At 44.3% G+C, this 19,944-nt stretch overlaps 1 protein-coding gene across 32 annotated transcripts in view; it reads left to right on the top strand.

Moving 5' to 3' along the window:
* The window catches only part of RBFOX2 (RNA binding fox-1 homolog 2), a 276,451-nt gene extending 259,504 nt beyond the window's left edge, over positions 1-16,947 (top strand). For 12 of the 32 annotated variants that reach the window (XM_081309517.1, XM_081309522.1, XM_081309515.1 and 9 more), the window contains 4 exons: positions 4,412-4,443; positions 8,601-8,689; positions 9,099-9,171; positions 11,447-16,947. In XM_081309517.1, coding sequence (XP_081165643.1) covers positions 4,412-4,443; positions 8,601-8,689; positions 9,099-9,171; positions 11,447-11,501 — 249 coding nt within the window. In that variant the 3' untranslated portion in view covers positions 11,502-16,947. Of the gene's footprint in view, positions 1-2,247; positions 2,291-4,411; positions 4,444-8,600; positions 8,690-9,098; positions 9,172-11,446 lie in introns of those variants that run through there. The other 20 variants (XM_081309527.1, XM_081309524.1, XM_081309519.1 and 17 more) reach the window with 6 other exon arrangements.
* Positions 16,948-19,944: the final 2,997 nt, after the last annotated feature.

Raw genomic sequence — 19,944 nt, 5'->3', positions numbered from 1 at the left:
TATCTTTTCTGCTTTTCTCCTCATTTCACATCTCTCTTTAGATCATTAGAGCTTTGATTTTTTTTTTTTTTTTTAATAGATGGCAATAAACTTTCTGGACTGTGTACTTTCTGATTTACAACTTTGAGAGAACATGCACTGGTGAGAGTGACCTAAGACTGATGCCAGTGAAGAGTGTGCAGGGAGAGGGGCCCAGGTGGTCAGTCTTGACCTTTCTTGGGTCAAAGAGCCACAACCACGAGGTGTCTTTTCTTAAGATCCAGAAGAGGGAAATAGTGGCATAATTAACAACCTAGACTCTCCTGAGACCACTTCATAGATTTGTTGATTCTTCTAGCCACAGAACACCTAATCCATCATTTAAGTTGTCTAACTATAGCTAAAGTTCCATGATTGGTTTGTCACATACTATTTAAAAGATGGACAAAGTGACCTAGCCGACAGAGTGAAAGTTTTTGAGTTTCTAAGTCATTAGGAAACAGTTGTGTAGGGAAAAACTTGCCAGCATGAAATGTTAAAATAGTCTAGAACATTCTTTCACCCTCACTTCCCAAACCTACAAGTTGACCTTTTTCTAGTGAACTATTTCTGCAGCCTGCCAGAGATTCTCTGGTAATCTGAAGAAGCTAATGCCTTTACCAGTGCACTGGGAGACTGGCTGTACTGCAAGCAGTAGAGGTGGGATGAGGCCACCCTCTCTGGTGCCCCTTGGTGGAGCAGCTGCTTAAGAGACTTAGCCATGACTTAGTTCAAGCCCCTAAGTTCATAGATACATTTCTTAGTTTGTGACTTGCCCAGAATGACATAATTTATTCATACAGCTGAGCATAAAACCCAACTAATTCAGATTTCATTACCACTCTTTGTACTTTAATCAAAACCTACTTCTTTCTTCAGAACATTTACAAGAAGTAGTGAAAGATATCTTTTTTTTTTCCCCATGTTCACAGTTAAACTTGAGAATTGGGGAAATCTGGCCAAATTACATGTTTACTCCTGATGTTAACATGTATACATTCTCCCATGTGCATTAGTATCCATATTCTCGCAAAACTCTATGTTGTTTTCTGGAGGTCTGGTCTAGTAGAGCAAGCCTTTCCATTTCAGTTATTTCTTAAATCCATGTTTCCTCTCTAATGTCTTCCTTATTAAAGTACAGCCTACTTTTGACTTGGTAAGAATTGCCTACTTTCACCTTGTTAAGTCACCAGTTGAATATATGTTTATAGTTCTCTTATTTCCTTAGTTTGGAATATAGAATTTCATTGAGAGAGACTATTCTGTACTTGTCAAGAAAATAGTTGATTTTTTCCCCCTAATCTACTAACCAGGTTACCTTATGAAGCTAAACAAGTAATTCGGTGATCTGGCCAGAATTTTTTTTCTTTTTGCTAGTGGTCCCTTGTTGATTAAAGTACTTAGCAAAATTGAATTATTACTCCTTTGTTCCTATCTTAAAGCAGATTTGCTTGGAGGAAAAAAAGTCAGTCACTAATGCTAAGACGGCATCCAAGCTCTAGCAAGAAAGAAGAGCATGTCATAGGCAGCTGTGAAGTCAGGCCCGTGGCAACTGCAACTGTGGAAGTGGGTGGTGCTGATTTCATGCAAGGTGGCAAAGGGTGCTTCTTAAAGACAGACAGAAATGATTATTATGCCTTGAGTTCATTCTGCTCTCTCTCTACATTTTCTTGTCTGTAGAAATTTGTCAGTACACATTTAGTTTTGTTTCCTCAGAAAATCACATTAGTATAGAAAGGAGGGAGGGTTTCTCTGTGTTAAAAAGTGCACTGAGCCTAGAAGACACAAGGAAGAAGAGTTTAGGTGCTGATTTGCTTACATTGTATTAATTCTGAAGGGTTTTTTAAGTCCCTTTCCTTGTTCCACTCTTAGTGATCCCTATGGCCATTTTTCCCTTTCTGTTTCTTTTATGGCACACTGCTCTCCAGAGAACTGATCAACTAATTGTGTCCACAGTTTTTAAAGAAACCTGCCGGGATAGGGCTGGGGAGAGGCAGACAGATTGTGTCCACTCCTCCCCGCTCTTCTTTGCTGAGCAGAAAAGGCATAGTTCACCCTAATTCACCTTTTAAGTGGGATAACAAACTGCTTCTAATTCTCATCCTGTGAAAAGCATGCTTGCATCCAAAGGAAAGAAAAGGCTGGTGGGCCCCACAGTGGGCTTTTTGTATGATTGTTTTCCTTCCACAGCTGTGTTTTTTGAACTGCTCTTCCTGTGTTCTGTTATAGAATAGTCTTACAGGAACCAATCATTAGCGCTAAAATACCTCAGGTAGGAGTGCCAGTGTGACCTGCCAATCAATCAGATTGTGGATTGCAGTGAAAAAAATTGAATTATACTAACCATTCCAGCTCCACGTTAGAGATGGGAACAGAGGCTTTTTTGGACAATCAAGACTTGTGAGCGTGTGATCTAAGCCCTGCTACCTCAGCAGAGCACACAGTCATATCTACACACAATGGCACTTCCTCCAAAATTAACTGCTCCTGTCCCATTGCCACATATCTGCACCAGGCGTGTTGTATGCACTGTCCCATCACTGCTGCCTTTTTTAGTTTGTCAATCACATTTGCCCGTGATATTTAAGCTGATCTTTTTTTTATTAGAGATCTTAGCAGCTGAGGACATTTTCTTATGACTGTGAAAGAAATGTGTAAAGGGAGGAAGTAGAACCTTGTTCAAATGGGACTTACTTGAATCCCACATTGGGCCCTGTTATGAAACCCTAGTAATGGGCATGTGCTACTACATAAAAGTCTACACAGATTGGACTCAAAGCCAAGCTTTGCCTTTTGCCTGTGGCTTGTCCTTTCCTGGAGAAGTTTTCCTGGAGAAGAGGAGCGAGTTCATTTGGGTAACTACGCTCCTTCTGAGGTCTGTTGGTAGCCGAGGGCTAGGAGAAGGAGTACAGTCAGTGGCTCTTAATACCCTTACTTTATTCATGTGGCTGCCCAGTGAGATTTTGGAAATGAACTAATGTGGAGAGACATGGAATAGCAAAACTATTTGAAAGGTTTTTTTTACAATCAGTAAAAATCATCTCTCATCTAACATAGAAGTTATAAGTTGAAGATGTTGAGTTGATCATCACAGTTTCTCCCTTTAACCACAATTTTAAATAATAATAAGATAAAATTTAAATCTACTTTTCAAAGTAGATAGATGTCTTAAGAATAGTAACCATGTTACCATTATTATAAGTTTGTGTTTTCTGGTCTTTGTTACTCACAAGTACCCAAAGATGCCACGTTAAAAACTCAGGGTGTTCCTTAGAACAGTGATTCTCTGAGGGGAAGGAGAGGTGGTGAGGTAACAGAGGGAGTTAGAATCATCTAAGGCAATTGAAATGATTACCAGAGACCCAGAATTAAACTCCCACCAATTGCAGTAGAACTCTGCTCTGCTGGAGTGATTTGTAGTATTACACCTGTTGTCCCCACCACCACACCACACACACAGCCCTTGCTATGTTGATCTAGATACTATGTGGAGGTAACAAGCTTTCATTTTGTCTGCTGGTCTTGAAATACACACTCTCCTCAGTGTCACATAATGTCATTGTCTTTCAGGTAGAAAGAAGGTGTCTTGACATCACATGCTCACCAAAGTCCTGTTTTAATGTAAACCTAAAACAAAAATGTAATAAAATGAAAGGCAGGGTTAAAATTAAGACAAGGCAAAAGTTTATCAGCATAAGATGAAACTAAGGTATTCAGACAGATGTCAGGTCTAGGAGGGGTGACATTTAGAACTCATTTGGTTTGTTCTGGTTTAAAACACAGCTGCAGAACTGTGCAGAAGAATCGTGCAGTCAGGGTGGCAGCATTGTCAGGCTAATTAGATGATAAAAAACGAATTCAGAGTAGAAAACAAAACCTGAGGAAGTGACATGGAACTGTGGAAATCGGAGGCTTTGCTTAAACAGCTTCAGAAGGCATTACAGAAAAGAATCTTAAAGGCAACAGCATTTTCCTTTGAAAATGCCAGAAGTTGAAGGCACAAAGATATGTTATGAATATGTTAAAAAAAATAAGATTTTTCAGTACAGGAATGATTCTAGAAGAACACTGGGTCAGACTAGGTGCCCGTTCATAGAGGACGAACATGCAAGCAAGTGTGTGGGTCCAGGCTGAACTATGCTGTCAGGGTCAGGCAGGTTGGAAGGGGAGTGAGGTAGCATTGTGAACATCAGGAGTCATCCAAAATGAATTGCAAAGGGGAAAGAAAGTCATTATTTTTCAAGGGGCAAGAGTGTATTTGAATCGGGCTTAATCATGCCAAATTTATACAATCTCAGAGTTCCAAAAAGCTGTCTGTGTGTGCCCTCCTACATCAGGGTGTGCTGTGGCCATGCTAATCCCCATTTTTTGTTTTATTTCAAATCACACACAGATAGAATCTGCAAACTGCTTCAGATCCAACAGGTCTGATTGTGTGTAAATACATTATGTCCTTTTTAATTTTTATTATTAATGGTTGCTTCAGTTTTGCATCAGTGCATGGTTAAAAGCAGTACACATCAGCTATTCATGACTTCATATCTCCAAATGAATTATTTCTCCTCTTTTTTTGTTTGTTTGTTTGTGCAGTCAGCTGAAGAAATGTTAACATCTCACTCTAAATCTCTCAGTGGAGTCTCTGTTCCCTTCTCTGATATAACAGATGGGTTACTGCTTGTTATAATTATTAACATTGTGGTGTGGGCCAGGGCTAGGGTGGGCAAGGTTTACTCTTCCTTCGGGCTGGGGGGCAGTCGTTAGGGTATGGAATGTTAACTCAGTGGTGACTGACTGTTTCCGTAATACCAGGTCGTTGTGGCTGCACGCTCTAGTAATTGAGGCTGTGTACTTCACCGAGCTTGTGGTAGAGCCTAGGGCAAACCGCTGTCCCAAGAGAATGCTGGGATAGATAGAGTTAGCCAACACAGTCTGAACGTGGTGATTTTGCTGGTTGTTTTAGCTCCAGATGTTGGCATGCTTAGTTTTAATGTGATTAATAAATGTGGCGCCATATCCCCTCCCCACGCCTGAACCCTCTCTCTCCTACCCCCTTCCCACCTTGTTCTTTTTGAAAAATTTAAGAAATAGTAATGAAAACCTTGGTGTTTCAAACTGCACTTTGTTCTCATGTTCCATAAAGCCTTCAGATCTGCTGGCAGAACGGAAAGTTGAAAAACAGCTTCTCGGCCTGAATCTTTATGCACTCTGAACTCCAGACTACAAATACATAGGTCTGGATTTTGCCCTACATTTTGGGGAAAATATTTTGTTGAATGACCAATTTAAGCAGCAACAGAAATACTCTGGAGCAAGAATATGTATCTAAGAGGAATAAGTCCATGATACACAATTTTTCTTATTTGGGAATAGTCACTGGTGAGTTACCTTGTTAGTGTGGTGGCTGGGACTTGTCCCTCCTTTGCAGGACTGCTCCTTCCTGCTGTAATCACACAGGCTCTAGGAAAGTGGTTGTGATGAAGGATGATGTGCTTTGTTTTCTTTCTATCTATTTATTTATTTTAGTTGTTGATAGATCTTTATTTATTTATATGTGGTACTGAGAATTGAACCAGTGCTTCACACATGCCAGGCAAGTGCGCTACTCCTGAGCCACAGCCACAGCCCAGATGATGTGCTTTTTAAAAAAACTATGGACAAAGTTTTTCCTAGTGCTAATGCTCCTCACAAGCCTTCTGTTGTCCTATTTTTCTGAACTTGAATCACAGAGAGTCTCATGAAATTTAGACTCCAAAGTCAGAGTTTCACTTACAAAAGAAGGAAACTACTGTGGATGCAGTCTGTCCATTTCCTTCTAGATCCGAAGGAAGATTCATTCACATAGTCTGATCTGTTCTGAATTGTCTTCATGAGCAGTGACATTACTCCTAAGGGTCTCTGGCTTCTTGCACATCAGAAAAAATGTGAGGAGAACCTGTCCTCCCTTAGATCCTCTCTTTCCCAGAATTAGTAAAATCAAGAGAATATAACTGTAATATTTCCACTCCAGTATTGCTTCCTGGGAGTCAGGCCTAAAACATATGAGCCTCAGAATTCTTTTTTCTTTTTATTTTCTTTTTTGAAAATTTTTTTAGTTGTAGATGGACATAGTACCTTTTTATTTATTTATCTTTATGTGGTGCTGAGGATTAAACCCAGTTCCTCACATGTGCACTCAGAATTTTTTAATAAGAATCCCTTATTTTTGCTCTAGGAGTATGCCCCTTTTTAAAAATGCTTTCATGCATGAATCTGGCCTTAACTGCTTTTATTTTTTAAAGATTATTTTGGTGTTTGAAGAAATACTAAAGAGACAAATCACATATTGCTAAATTGACCTTGTTTACAAAAAAAGTTTTACTGCCGGGCATGGTGGTGCATACCTATAATCCCAATGGCTCAGGAGGATTGCAAGTTCAAAGCCAGCCTCAGCAACTTAGTAAGACCCTTTCTCAAAATAAATATTAAAAGGGGCTGGGGATGTGGCTCAGTGGCTAAGCACCTCTGAGTTTAATCCTTGGTACCCCCCTCAAAAAAAAAAAAAAAAGTAGTTTTACTGAAGCTATCCCTGCTTTAGACTTAGCACTAGCTCTAATTCTAAACTAATGGAACCATCCCTAGTTACGACATTTGAGCCTTTAGGGTTCAGTTAACATTTCAACTGTGATGATTAACTTCTGCTTTATTTAGCAAATGCTTTTACTGCTTTGTGTCTTCTTTAGAAGCTTCAAAATAGAAGTAAAGAAATCTTAGTGAGCTATATGTCACAGCCAGGGTGTCTAGCTTTGTCCACATCAATTCTTGCCTGCCCATTCTCAGAGACCTGGCTAGAATTCCAAAGAGCCCTTGGTCACAGATAGTCCCACAGGGTACTGTCATGTCCCCACCCAGGACCATTTCACTGCCAGTATTTGTTAATATTAATTAGAACTTTCTTATTTTTAGGGTATCTATAGAATGTTTTGACATTAAGAAGGAAATATTTACTTTTCTGAGTCACTGGAAGAATAAAGAAAGAATGACACATAACTACTGAAAATCAGTTTAGGATTTCAACCATATAAATATATATATGGTGGTGACTTCACACATCATAAACTTAAAAAGCAAAGTGAATTTCCCCTGACCTTGCAGTTTCTTCAGCTAGAGAAAGCATGAATTATACAAGACAGAAGCAAAAAGCTTTAGAAGTCCATAAATTCATAGACATTTCCAAAGTAAAATTTGATAGAATGAAACAAGGTAGAAATGACTGCATCAGATGGCAAACACTCACTCTAATCATAAGGAGCCATACAGAAGTTAATGTGAAATTTCTTTTGTAGATTGATCAAAATCCGAACACAAAGTAGAAAGTTTCAGATGTCCCTGAAAAATATATACTATTAATCTGCAGGAATAAAATGTTTGTGCTATTATTCACTACTGAAGTGGTGTCCAAGTGGACCAATTTAACAGCTATTTTTGACAATAAAAGGGCAATAATAAAAATCTGCGACTGAATTAGGTTTAGGTAAAAAATAGATGAATTCTCAAAGGGTAAAGAAAAATAGGGCTTGCCACTTTTCACTGTGGCCTGTCTCATGGGCCATTTGTGGGGATTGTCTTTGAATACATCCTTAAGGAACCCGTGTTTCCCCATCCAGTGAAAGTCTTGGTTCACCTAAATAGAAGAGAAATCTCAGGCTCTGGTGGGCTGAAACTGCTTAGGATTGACAGGATCTCTGGGCCATTGGAAGGAAGGCTTGAGGCACCTGCATGAGGCTAGGAATGTAAGCCTGGTTTAGGGAGGGGAAATAAATGCAGTTAAGGGCCTTGGGGAAATGGCGCCTTCATGAACTGTTGGAATCCAGCCAAAGGCTCCTCAGCCATTTGTGGTCTGGTTTGCCAGTCTGAGATGTAGATTGTCGTTGGTCAATTTTTTCTATAAAGGGCCAAGTAGTAGATAAATATTTTTGGTTTTTTAAGCCATGCAGTCTCTGTCACAAGAACTTTGAAAGACAGGTGACAAACTGCATTAGCTCCCAGGGCAAGGTTTGCTAACCCTGGTCTTCTAAACAAACACTGTCTGGTCATCTGGGCCTCTTGGCAAATGTGCTGGGCCAGATGCAGCCAAGCTTTGTGTCAGACCTTTCTGTTCTGTGCTGTGGTCCCTAGTAATGAACCAGTCCAGGTGCGCATCAGACTCTGAAGTTGACACAGAGATGAGCTTGTTTTAACTCCATAATTTGCATTTCTTGTCAGTTGGAGTTCTCTCAACATTCCATGAATATTTTCCCTGTTGAAAGTTCCAACAAAGACAGAAGAAAGGCAGATCCAAAGTCACATCTGTATCTTTTTAAATTAATGAACACTACCTGTATGCCTTATTTTTGGTACTATTACAAAGAGAAGCAAATTCCTGCTTACTTTCTAGTAGGGGAGTAACATGCAGACTGATGCAGTTTGAAACATTTCCTTCCCATGTGTGTGTCTGTGTTCGTGTCTGCCCTGTGTCTACACACGTGTGTCTGCGTGTGGGTGGGTGTGTGTGGACCTGCCCCGGGGAGAGGTGTCTGTAAAGTCAGTTCTCTTCTCTCCTGTAGGGTGGATATGCAGCCTACAGATATGCACAGCCTGCTACTGCAACCGCAGCCACCGCTGCTGCCGCCGCTGCCGCCGCTTACAGCGACGGGTACGTACAGAGCCGGAGGGAACCGCACCAGCCTCGGCACCACCTCCTCTTCCTCTTCTCCTTTCCAGAGCAGTGCTGTCTCCCGGGCCTCCTGCCAGCCCACTTTTCATGGCCTCTGTGTGCCAAAGCATGAGCCCCTGACTCCTTCAGGTTCTTTTTCTACTTGAGTTGCAACTACCGTCTCCCTCTTCCTCATTTCCAACTCCCTCCTTTCCATTTTAGAGAAGAATTTAAGAATTTTTTCAGTTATTGAGTTCAAGGGTAAGAAATAGAAAGGTTTTTTCCATTCTGCCAGTTTTCCTGAAAGCAGTCCAAGTCAAGTACCTCACCCATCTTCACACAGCACACCCTTGACTTGTTTAGCTCGCAGGCTTCACTGCCGCTCTCTGATTGGGCTTCTTTCTTCCAGTTACGGCAGGGTATACACAGCCGACCCCTACCATGCCCTTGCCCCTGCCGCTAGCTATGGAGTTGGCGCTGTGGTAAGTTCATTTATCTTTTTATATAAACTGTTGTAGTCCTTCTAACATCTACCCACAAATTGTAAAAGATCTAGGGAAGTAGTGTCAAAGCCACTTAGGTCTCTGGAAATTTACCCTCTTTGTCTATGTGCTGCAGGACCAGCCACATGGCCTTTAACAACTGTAGGAAAGAATGGATGGTGACAGTCTGCCCTCAGAGGAATAAGGGAATGGATTGATGTTTCATGTTGGTTCTAATGTTGAGTACAAACTGGTGGTGTAGCTTTATTGATAGGCATTGGCAGTCTTGGGAACCTAAAGCTCTCAGTTTTTGCAGTAAGCTTTCCAAAAAGCTTGATGTGTATAATTTTTCGGTTGCAGATGCCAAAAGATGTCTCTGCTATTCTTAGCCTTCTGGTAGATAGTAATAGGAATTTCCAAGTAAACAATTTATGAGAATATGTTATCAATAACAGTTCTGGCAAAACATGGTGTTTCGTGGAAGTACAGAGGCCCATAGATGCTCCATTCTAACCCAGGACCCCTCACAGTATCTTGTGTTGGCCTAACACCTACAGTGCCACCAGTTGGGACACACTGACTTTGGCAGAGACAGGCCATTCCATGGATATACTGCTGATGCACAGCACTCTCCAGTCCAGTGGGCATCTAGGCAATGCCTTTGGACACGGGCGCAGTTACCTGACAGGGAGGCAGAGTGAAGTGTAAACGTTAAGGCATAAAAGCTGTCATTTCTCACACTGAACTCCTACTTGTACAAGTTTGGGGAAGGAAGAAATGGGGTCCTCCAGACTGTGTGTTTAGAACTGAGGTAGAGATGACAATATGAAGATAGAGGTGGAAGGTTCTGAGGTTTTATTTAGTGCCAGATGAAAAACTCATATACTAAAAGAATGACCCTAGGAAAAATATATTCCTGAGGAACTTCTCATTGGAAGAAACAAACCAGCCAGGTACAGTGGCACACACTTGGAATCCCAACTAAATTGGGAGGCTGAGGCAGGAGGATCATAAGTTCAAGGTCAGCCCGGACAATGTAGTAAGGCTCTGTCTCAAAAAATAAAAAAGGCTGGGGATGTAGCTCAAAGGCAAAAGTGCCCTGGGTTCAATCCCCAGTACTGTAGGAGAAAGAGAGAGAGATGCCATTAGATAAATCCATTTGATAAAGTTTAAAGAAAGAGCCTCGTGGCCAGTCACAGTGGTGCGCCCCTGTAATCCCAGTGGCTCAGGAGGCTAAAACAGGAGGATCGTGAGTTCAAAGCCAGCCTTAGCAATGGCGAGGCACTAAGCAATTCAATGAGACCCTGTCTCTAAGTAAAATACAAAATAGGGCTGGAGATTTGGCTCAGTGGTTGAGTGCCCCTGAATTTAATTCCCAGTACAAAAAAAAAAAAAAAAGAGAGAGAGAGAGAGAGAGAAAGAAAGAAAGAAACAACCTCATGGTATATAGTTGTACAGTTGGCTCTTTGGTATCTGTGGGTTCCATTTCCATACAGTCAACCATAATATTGGAGGGGCAGGAATTGTGTCTGTACTGAACGTGTATGAACTTTTTTAAAAATTATTATTATTCTCTAAATAATATAGTATAACAATGACTTTCACAGCATTTATATTGCATTGATTATTATAAGTAATGTAGAAGGAGGGAGTGTGTGTGTATATACAAATGCTAAGGTATTTTATATAAGCAACTGGAGCATGCACAGATTTTGGTATCCAGGGGTAGTCTTTGAATTAGTCCCCCACAGACACCAGAAGGACAACTATAATTTATAGATTATAGAGGAAGTGGACTGTATTAGTTAAAAATTGACTTAAGTTTGAATGCAACATCTCAAACAGGATGTTGCCACGCATGCTAGAGATGGTAGTCAGAAGGACATGTGCCCTGGAAGGTGCCATGGGGCACGCAGGCGCTGCAGTCTGTGGTGGTGCATTGAGGTAGACAGACTTGGATTCAGAAAAAAATCACACTATTTTCGGAACTAGTTTCAAGCTGGATTATGTTTCCTTTCTTTGCTGATTCATGTAAATAATGCAGTAAACTGACCTCACACTCTCCCGGAGACCAGGAGCTCAGCAGCTCAGCCATGATCAGGCCGGGTTCTAGTTAGAGCACCTTGAACCAGAAGTGTCTTCCTGACTTGCTGCCCATCTACTCTGAAGCTACCAAGGAAGTGGTTTGCCTGGTCCCTTTTCAGGACATGTGTCTTCATTTTTAATGCTTCTGTCATCAACCTTTTAATTATTTTTATGTCTTTAATTATTGCAGGCGAGTTTATACCGAGGTGGCTACAGCCGATTTGCCCCCTACTGAAGTGACGTGAGACCCCTGCAAATGGGACAGCCCCCCAGTTCATGAGGCCTGGCTATTGCAATATTTACTAGTAGAGGAACTCTATAGCAAGATGAAGAGGAAAAACAAACAAACAAAAAAAAAAAACACAAAAAAAGAGAGAATACTTTTTTATACCTCACTATGTTCTTTGAATATGTATTTTTTTCTTTTAAATTTCTGCCTTTAATTCTTTTGTTCCAAAGATTGTGCATTTTTTTCTTTTTTTTTTTTCTTTTTTTTAACTGTGGTAAAAAAAAAAAAATAATGCATTTTCATGTCTGTATGTCCGTGCTTAGCTTATTCTATCAATCACGGAAGAGGCAGTTAAGAGGAAGGAGAGACATTAGGAGCTGATAAATGCATCTGATCAGAAATCAGCAGACAGGATTACCAAAGTATCTGGTGCTGAGTGAATGGGGGACAAGCAGAAGTAGAAGAGATCTTTCTGCAACAGTATATATTCTTCTGGTCTTCTGAATTTCTGGTCTTTAGCAGGCAGTTCTGATTGGCTGTGGCTGGAATCCACATGCCGCTAGATAGGAATTTGTGCTTGCAAAGCAGGAGAATTAAAAAGACGCTTTCCTCTCCTCTTCCCTCCTGTCTTCTCCATCCTTTTTACAATCATCTTCCATGCACAGGCTGAGACAGTTGGCATAGTTTTTGGAATTATAGTATCGGTATTTCCAAACATGCTCTCAGACTGTGGATAATAAACACCTCATTAGGAAACTGATCTCAGAATGAACTCTGGAGTACAAAAAAGCTCTGGAGTATGAAAAAGCTCATTTTCCTGTCCTGTAACCTGGCAGGACTTCCTGCTGGGCTTCCTTCCCTTTAATTGAACCACAGCTGAGCTCATCTATTCTTTTATTAACATGCTGCTCCCATGTCCTCAAGATTCAGGAATTTAGGACCCAGGGACAGAAGAATGAATAGCCAGTGGCCAGATTTCCCCAGGTATTTGGGCACAGCTTGAGGATGAGAAGTACACATTGTGAAGAGCCATTAAAGAGGGTGCAGAAGAGAAAAGGCATGTTAGAAGGTCTGAGAGTCCTTGTCTTTTTCTTGCATCAGAAAGTCAGTACAAACAAAGGATAAAAAAAACAAAGATTTTTTGGGGAAAGATAAGGCACCAAGCCCCTGGGTTGGCTGTCCCTGGATGTTTTGGTGATAAGGACATAGAGGGCAGAGACACTTTGTACTTGCTCCAAAGCCATAGGAATTTTCATCTTCCACAGCCTCTGTGAGTCACCTCTCTATCCACAGACACCAGCTCCCACGGCCATCTCACCCAGCTTCTCATTACCCTCCAAAGACACCAGCTGAAAGCCTGGTCCATTTGGTGTAGTTAACCTACAGGACACAAATTCAGACCCCACAATGGAAGGAGGGTGACATGGCCGTGGTCTTCCTGCAGAGCCCTGGAGGGAGTCCCTGTTGTTGCTGCCTGGCTTCAGTCTTACGCCACCAAGGCAGGGAGGAGTGACTCTCTCTGAGCCTCTAGGTGTGACATAGACAAGCATCCTCCGGTGTTTCCAGAATGAGGCATTAGGAAATGGAACAGCACCGTCTGCTAGGCTCCCTGGCCGGCTCACATGGTACTAGGGTGACCTTGCACCCAAGGGATGGCTGCTAAAGGGAGTCATTCAGAGACATGGCGCTTCTGCTTTGTCAGGTTTGTCTTGGCTTGTATTCTGACTCCCGCCTCCACATGTGTTCTTGGCTAATAACCAATTCGTGTCCTTGAATTAAAATGGCTGACATGTGACAGCATCAGGCAGTCTTTGTGAGCAGAGTGACATGTCAGGGAGGGCCCTGGCCTGTTGTGTGTGACACAGATCTTCTCCCCTCAGCTCTTCTCCCTGGAACCTTGACAGTGGCTGAGAGGCTATGCCTGGAACTGGAGATCTCGGTGTGGTCACTGATTCTGGGGGAGCACGTAGGGTAGGGACAGACTGCCCGGTCCATTGGCCATGTATAGGATCCCTCCCCTCAAGCCAAAGTTTGGTTTGTTGCTGTTAGGACAGTTTTTGTTATATGTATATAAATATTTCAGTTAGAGGAAGGGGGGTTGGGATCTGGGGCTTTCACAGTTCCAGGGAATGAGGGCAGGGAGGGCTTTTCTTTCTTTTGCTTTCCTTTAGAGGAGAACTTTTGCTGACTAAAGAAAAAGAAACTTGGGGTCCTGTTCAGTAAGGGCCATTCTTGCAAGCTGGCAAGCCACTTAGCCCCTTGGAGACTAGGCTACATCCTGAATGGTTGTATCCACAGCAGGGCAGGGAAACAGGGGAATGGGTTTAAGAATGTGTTTCTTCTTTTTTCCCAGACAGAAATAAGGATGATGGGCCAGGTAGAGAAGGCAGCTCCCCCTACCCCGTCAGGAGAGGCAGGCGCTGGAGGTGAGGGACTGTGTGCACTTCAGCTCAGCTGGTTCTGGCTGAGGCCCCGAGGCAAGCTCAGCTTTCCAGTGGGTTCTGCCGCACTTCCCGGATGCTGTCCGAAGCCCATCGCTGCTGCTCCAGCTCCCTTTTCTAAGAAAGATTAAACAGAGTTCTGCTTTTCATGGAAGGGTCTTTGGTTTTCAGGGTCAACACTGGGAACTGGGGTTCCGCTCAGCATCTAGACGACAGTGTCACCCTCCCACCAACTTCTGAGCTACAGTCGCTTTGTCAGAGGCAGGTTGCCCAGAGCAGCAGAGATGGTGTGTTCCTGGACTCTAGTTCTCAGTGGATTCAGAAAAAGAGCAGTTTGGCATTTTGTGAGTTTGTTTGAAGGTGCTGGTCGATAATTCCAAAAAACCTTAGTTAGGCCAGCTCACAGTATGTGAATGAGTTTTTTCAGTTTTTCTGTAGTTCACGACCTAGACTTTCTACACTAAGCATCTTACTCATAGAAGCTTTTAAGCACTACACCTCTTTAAGGTCACCTCTTTTAAGGAGACCTCTAGTGTGACCTTTATCTGACTGTCCTTCTCTCAACCCAGAGAACTGGCCCTAGGTCTTTTCCAGAATTTCTTGTGTGTGTTGAACTCCCACGAACTCAGATCCACCATCGTGATCATCTTTAAGGCTCTCAGGTTTTAACAAAACCTACTATCACACCATCCTCCAGCTGCCTCAGTCTCAATTGAGCCAATGTACTTTCTTTCCTTGAAAAAGAAGGGGACTGGGGCTCGGCTCTTAGTTTAAGGGGAGCTAGTGGAGATCTAGTCAGTAGACACCAACCAGCGCAGCTTTCCCTCAAACGTGGACTCCTCAGGGGCTGACCTGCTCTTAGCTTAGGTTGTGCTTTACTAGAGATGTAGCAGATAAGTTGGGCATCGCCATCATCTTGTAACTAGTCAACTTCCTTACACAGGGATGGAAGCAACCCCCAAGATATGCACGAAAGGCACAAGGAACCCCCTTCCCTTTGGCGGGACAACAAGACCGCAGAGGGAGTCTGGAAAGCACTGGCCTTGGAGGAGGGAGGGGAAGCTGCTGGGACCTTTCCCCTGTCACCCAGTTCAGCCTGGCTCTCTGCTGCCTACAGCCCTCTAGCACAGTAACATTTGCAGAATTGCAGATTTTTCCCCCAGATATTAGGAGGAAAGGGACTTTGGGGGTGGGGGGGTGGGGAAGGGGTTGTGGTGTTTTAAAAGCATAAGTTACCTGTTTGCACTGTTTTAAAATAGGAAAAAAAATAGTGGGCGAGGTGAACATCAGATGTAAACTTGTGTGTTTTTATTTTTGTCATGCTCTTGAGAATGTCTGACATTTGTAGTATACACCAGTGACACTTGATTCTCTGTTGCATAAGACACTCTATTTTTTTGGAAATGTTACTGTCCGAAAGCCTCTCCCCTCCCTTCTTTCCCGTGCACTTCCTTTGACCCTTGCTGTACTGATCAGCCAGGCAAAGCCATCCGTGAGCTAGAGTGAAACAGGGCCCTTTTCAAGCAGGCTCTGGGTGTCCCAAGCCAGTATGTGCCCTCTGGGTGACTGAGTGTGGCAGAGTCCCTGGCACTTTGTTTTGATAGTAGGCTCCCAGACCAGACTGCCGCAAGTGACCCCTTTTCTCAGTGAGGGGTCAGCAGCCAGGAGCCAGGAGCCTGGGGTGAGTGAAGTATTGCCTTGGCTGTGGGAGCCGAGTTCTTATCCTCGTTACCGAAACTGTAGCCAGTTACAGTTTACTCAGGAAAACGGTAGATCAATTCAGCCATGGTAGTGCTGGTTGGCAGGGATTGGTAACCGAGAGAACCGCTCTTCAGCCAAAACCCAGACCTTGCCTGTCAGGAGACTGCCAGATGGGGGTTGGGGTTCTGTTTCTGGCAGGTGTATGCGTGCCGGTGTTGGGAGGGCGCCACCACCCTGGCAAGCAAAAAGGGAAGAGCGATTCTCTTTCCCTCCCTTTCCCCACCCGTCACCATCACCAGAGTCCCAGGGGCTATGTGAGGTTTGAATTCTTCAAAAAACTGGTTTTGGTTTGTTTTTTTTCCGGGGACTGATAAGTGCTTTAAGCCATGTCCATACCCACCCAGACCCCAGCGCAGTCATCCTCTGGTGTTTTCTTTTGACAGTGTTCTGTGTGTGCGGTCTTGTTTTGGCAGCTCATTTTGGCTGTTATTTATATATATATATATATAAATATATAAATATTTATATATATATATAAATAAAAATCTCGAGTGATGAATTGATCCTCTTTTTTCCCTAAGGGACATGGATTTTTTTTTCTTTGTGTTATCATTCTGCTTGTGAATAGCTGGAGCCAACCCGGGGCTGACGCACATAAGCTAGGGCTGCACGTGAGGAGAGAGCCAGCGGAGTGCCCTTGTCCCCAGCAGGCTGGCCTCCCTGAGGCGCTGAGCTTTTGAGTCCAAATCTTTGCAAGGCTCAAAACACTGCAGAACCTCTCCTCTCCTCCCCACGCCCATGGCAGGGACTGGGCCAGCCCAACGTGCAGGTCTCCAGCCCCTCCCGTCGCCATGGCAGAACAGGTACCTTTGGGGCATGGGGGCATCCCATGGGATGCTTGTACAATTGACACCTAGCCTTCTCTCCTTCCCCTCCTGGCCTCCCCCAAAATCACTCCCTAGGACACCCGAGCTGCTTGCCCAGGGTCCTGTTTCCCTGCTAACTCCAGAGAAGCATCCCAGGGCTTTGTGACAGTCTCTAATTCCCGTCCCTTCTTGTTAAGAATCATATTGTATAGTAGCTTTCAGACCATACAGTATTCATTGGGTTACTCCTATTATTATCAAGTAGCTGGAATTGTGAAGGTCAGAGTAGTTAGATCTTTAGCTTTTATTCCTTATTTTTTTGTATTACTCTCCATGTGTATAAATTATTGATCATGTTGCTGGCTTTTATAAACTCTAAGCGAAGGAGGAGCACTGCCTCAGCCTTTGCAAATGGTAATGAAGCACTGTTTTTAAATAAAAGAGAGAAACACCATTCTTTGGCCTGTGTCTCTTGGTCCTCTTTCCCTGATGCCTGCACCTGTGCCCTGCATTTGACTCTCTAAGAATGGAGAAAAAGAAGAAGGAAAACAGAGACTTCTCATGGAAGACCTGAGTGGTCATCAGCTGGAGGTAGATGAGGCAGCCACTGGGGTCTGAGCTGAGCCCCGGCTCCACTGAGGTTCTGGAGCCCCCTCCCTCCCCATTTCCTCCCTCCTTCACTACCTCGTGAGCTCCATCTGCCTGACCTCTTGGGGGTCTGCCTCTCATACCGGCCTCATGCCTGTTTCCCCGTCTTCCTGCTGCACCTTTCCTTCTTCCTGTGCCTGCCTTGCCATCCCTCCAGTCCAGGCTTCTCAGCCAGTGACAACGAAGGTGTGACATTCCCAGTTTCCCTTCTCCGTAGACCTGCAACTCCTTCAACCCCTTAAGTCCCAAGTTTTCAATCCTGCAAATATTTCAGTGAAATTGACACAGGTACATTAAAATAGGTTATGAATCAGTCTGGAGCTTTCTATATAATTTGTTATCAATAACATTAATGATATTCAATGTGAATATTATCACTAATCACATACCTGCTATTTTCTCAAAATAGAACTCTAAACACATGACCATGTATTTCAAAGTTACCGTAAGTCGTGTATTTGTTGTCCAATTTAAGTTTTATTAAGTGTTTCATAAATGGGACGATGAACTTAAGGGGTTAATTCACCCTGCCAGGGTATCGCGGATCCCACTTCATGGAGACAGTGGGGGCCTCAGATAGGATCTCCCTGAATGAACTTTTGCCACCAGCTCTGTAAACCTCCTTGTGTTCCATCCATTCTGATGGCGGGGCCTTCACCTCACAGGTGGCCCCCTTCCCTGTTTTCTGTGCCTGCTCCCTACCACGCTTTGCCATCTTCTCTTGCGTAGTTGGCCTTTTCATTTCTAGAGTCCCCTTAGCATCTAATCATGCTCAAATCTTCTTGAACATGTTTTAATTTGTTTTCAAGATCCCCAGTTCTCCTTCCTGGCACACTTCTGGAAGTTTCTGACTTGCCCTGCAGCCTGCTGCCCCTGCCTTCTGCCTCCAGTGTGGGGAGCAGCCCCTGTGATGACAGCTGACACTCTATCCAAATTGCTTGGCTGCAGAGTCCTCCTGGGCCCTTTCACTCATATGTCAGACAACCCAAGTGGTGAGGACGGCCACCACTGAGGCCTCAGGCCTGCTGTGCCCTGAGTCGGGAAGCCCTTTGTCAGACCTGGGCTTCTAGGAGGAAGCATCAGATCCGGTACCTATGGTGTCGCCACTCACAAGTCGAGGAAGCCAAAGCACAGACTGCCGTGCCCACTAGCTGGGTAACATATAAACAACAGAATTTCATTCTCACGGTGCCAGAGGCCAGTAAGTCCAAGGTCAGGGTACTGCAGACTCTGTCTGGCAAAGGCCCATTTTCTGGATCCACAGTCCATGGGTGGGAAGAGGCCGGCCAGCCCTCATGTTATAAGGCCCATTCCCAGGGCCATTCACTAGGGCCATACCTAGTGACCTAATTAACTCCCAAAGGCCCTACTTCATATTGGGGTTAGGATTTCAACATACAAATTGCAAGGGGACAAATGTCAATGCTGCAGCAGTCCCCTAGGTCAGTAGTGGAACAATTGCAGTAACTATGTTAAAGCAATAGGAAAAAAGAGAGAAAATGGTGTAAAGGAGAAGAGGAAGGGAGTGCCTTGCTACAGGGGCTGTGGTCCCACCTTCATTTTGCACAGGAGAGGCCAGTTTCCACTGTGACATTCTTCCACCTGAGCCACGCCTGTCCGAGCAGCCCACCTCCATATCTTAGACACTCCTGAACCCCAGGACACTCACCAGGCTCCTCATCTTGAGTTCTCGGGGTGAATAGTGGCCTCCACTCTGGCCCTCCCTCCTTCCCCACCTGCCCTCCGTCATCAAGACAGGTGTCTCTCCTGCCTCCTTCCACCTTAGGTCCTCCCCCCAGGCTGTGGCTCTGCCTTGAGGCCACACCCAGCTGTCATCCTTGCACCCTGGGATTCTGCCTGCCCCTCAAAAAACCCTGGCTCACCCCCGTCCCCCACCCTCTTGGATTCCCTTCATAGCAGTCTGAAGGGCCGTGGCGTTACCCGGCCCACTGAAGTGTCTGCCTCTTGTTCCTCTGGGTCTAATGGTGAGGAGTGGGCTTCAGGTGGGTTAATGTGCCGCCTCCCCCCAGCAGCCCACTCTCCACACTCCCACCTGATTCCCCTAAAAGCCATTTGCCAGTACTGTCCGTCTCCTCGAAACCCCGTCTTCCACAGTCTGAACTTCAAACGCCATATGGCACGGGCCACCTTGCCCACCTTCTTACAGGCTCTGCCATGTCCCCAGGTCTGTTCCCACACAAGCTGTGCCTCCCCTCCCCGACCCTGCCATCTGCAAGGCCCAGTTCAGGTGTCTCTTCTTGGCCTCAGTCCCCTCCTGCCCTCCTTGGTTCTTCAGCACTTGTATTCCCCGGGGCGCATCTGAACTGACCTTCTCTGGCATGTGCTGTGCTCTTGAGACGTTTTATTGGGTTGACTGGAACTCCCTCCACGTACGTCATTCCTCCTGCTTTGGCAGGCTGTAATGATGATGTTTTTTGTTGTTCAAATTCAGATCAGACTGGCATCCAGCCAGCTGTTTCACAAGAGACATCAGTTACCAAGTGACCTACAGCCATGTTATTGGTGCCTTTTCAAAATACAACCTGAAAAAAATGGAACTTCCAGTTAGGGAAGTTAGGTGATGGTGTCCATGTCTTCCCCCAACCAGGATGAGCCTCAGAAGAGCAGGGGCCTGACTGATCACGTCCAGAATCCTCAACCTCCCAGGGGCACCTGCTGGTGCTCCCTAATATAAATACACTGAAGGTTCCCCCAAAGTAAGTCTTGAACACAGCTGAGGGCACCCCAGGTAGAGGCAGAGTGCATCTGAGATGAAACCACACACAAGCCCCAGAGGTTCAAT

Source organism: Spermophilus citellus (assembly GCF_964194105.1).
Source record: "Spermophilus citellus genome assembly, chromosome: 10".
NCBI lineage: Eukaryota > Metazoa > Chordata > Mammalia > Rodentia > Sciuridae > Spermophilus > Spermophilus citellus.
This window is presented reverse-complemented; position numbering and strand designations above follow the sequence as displayed.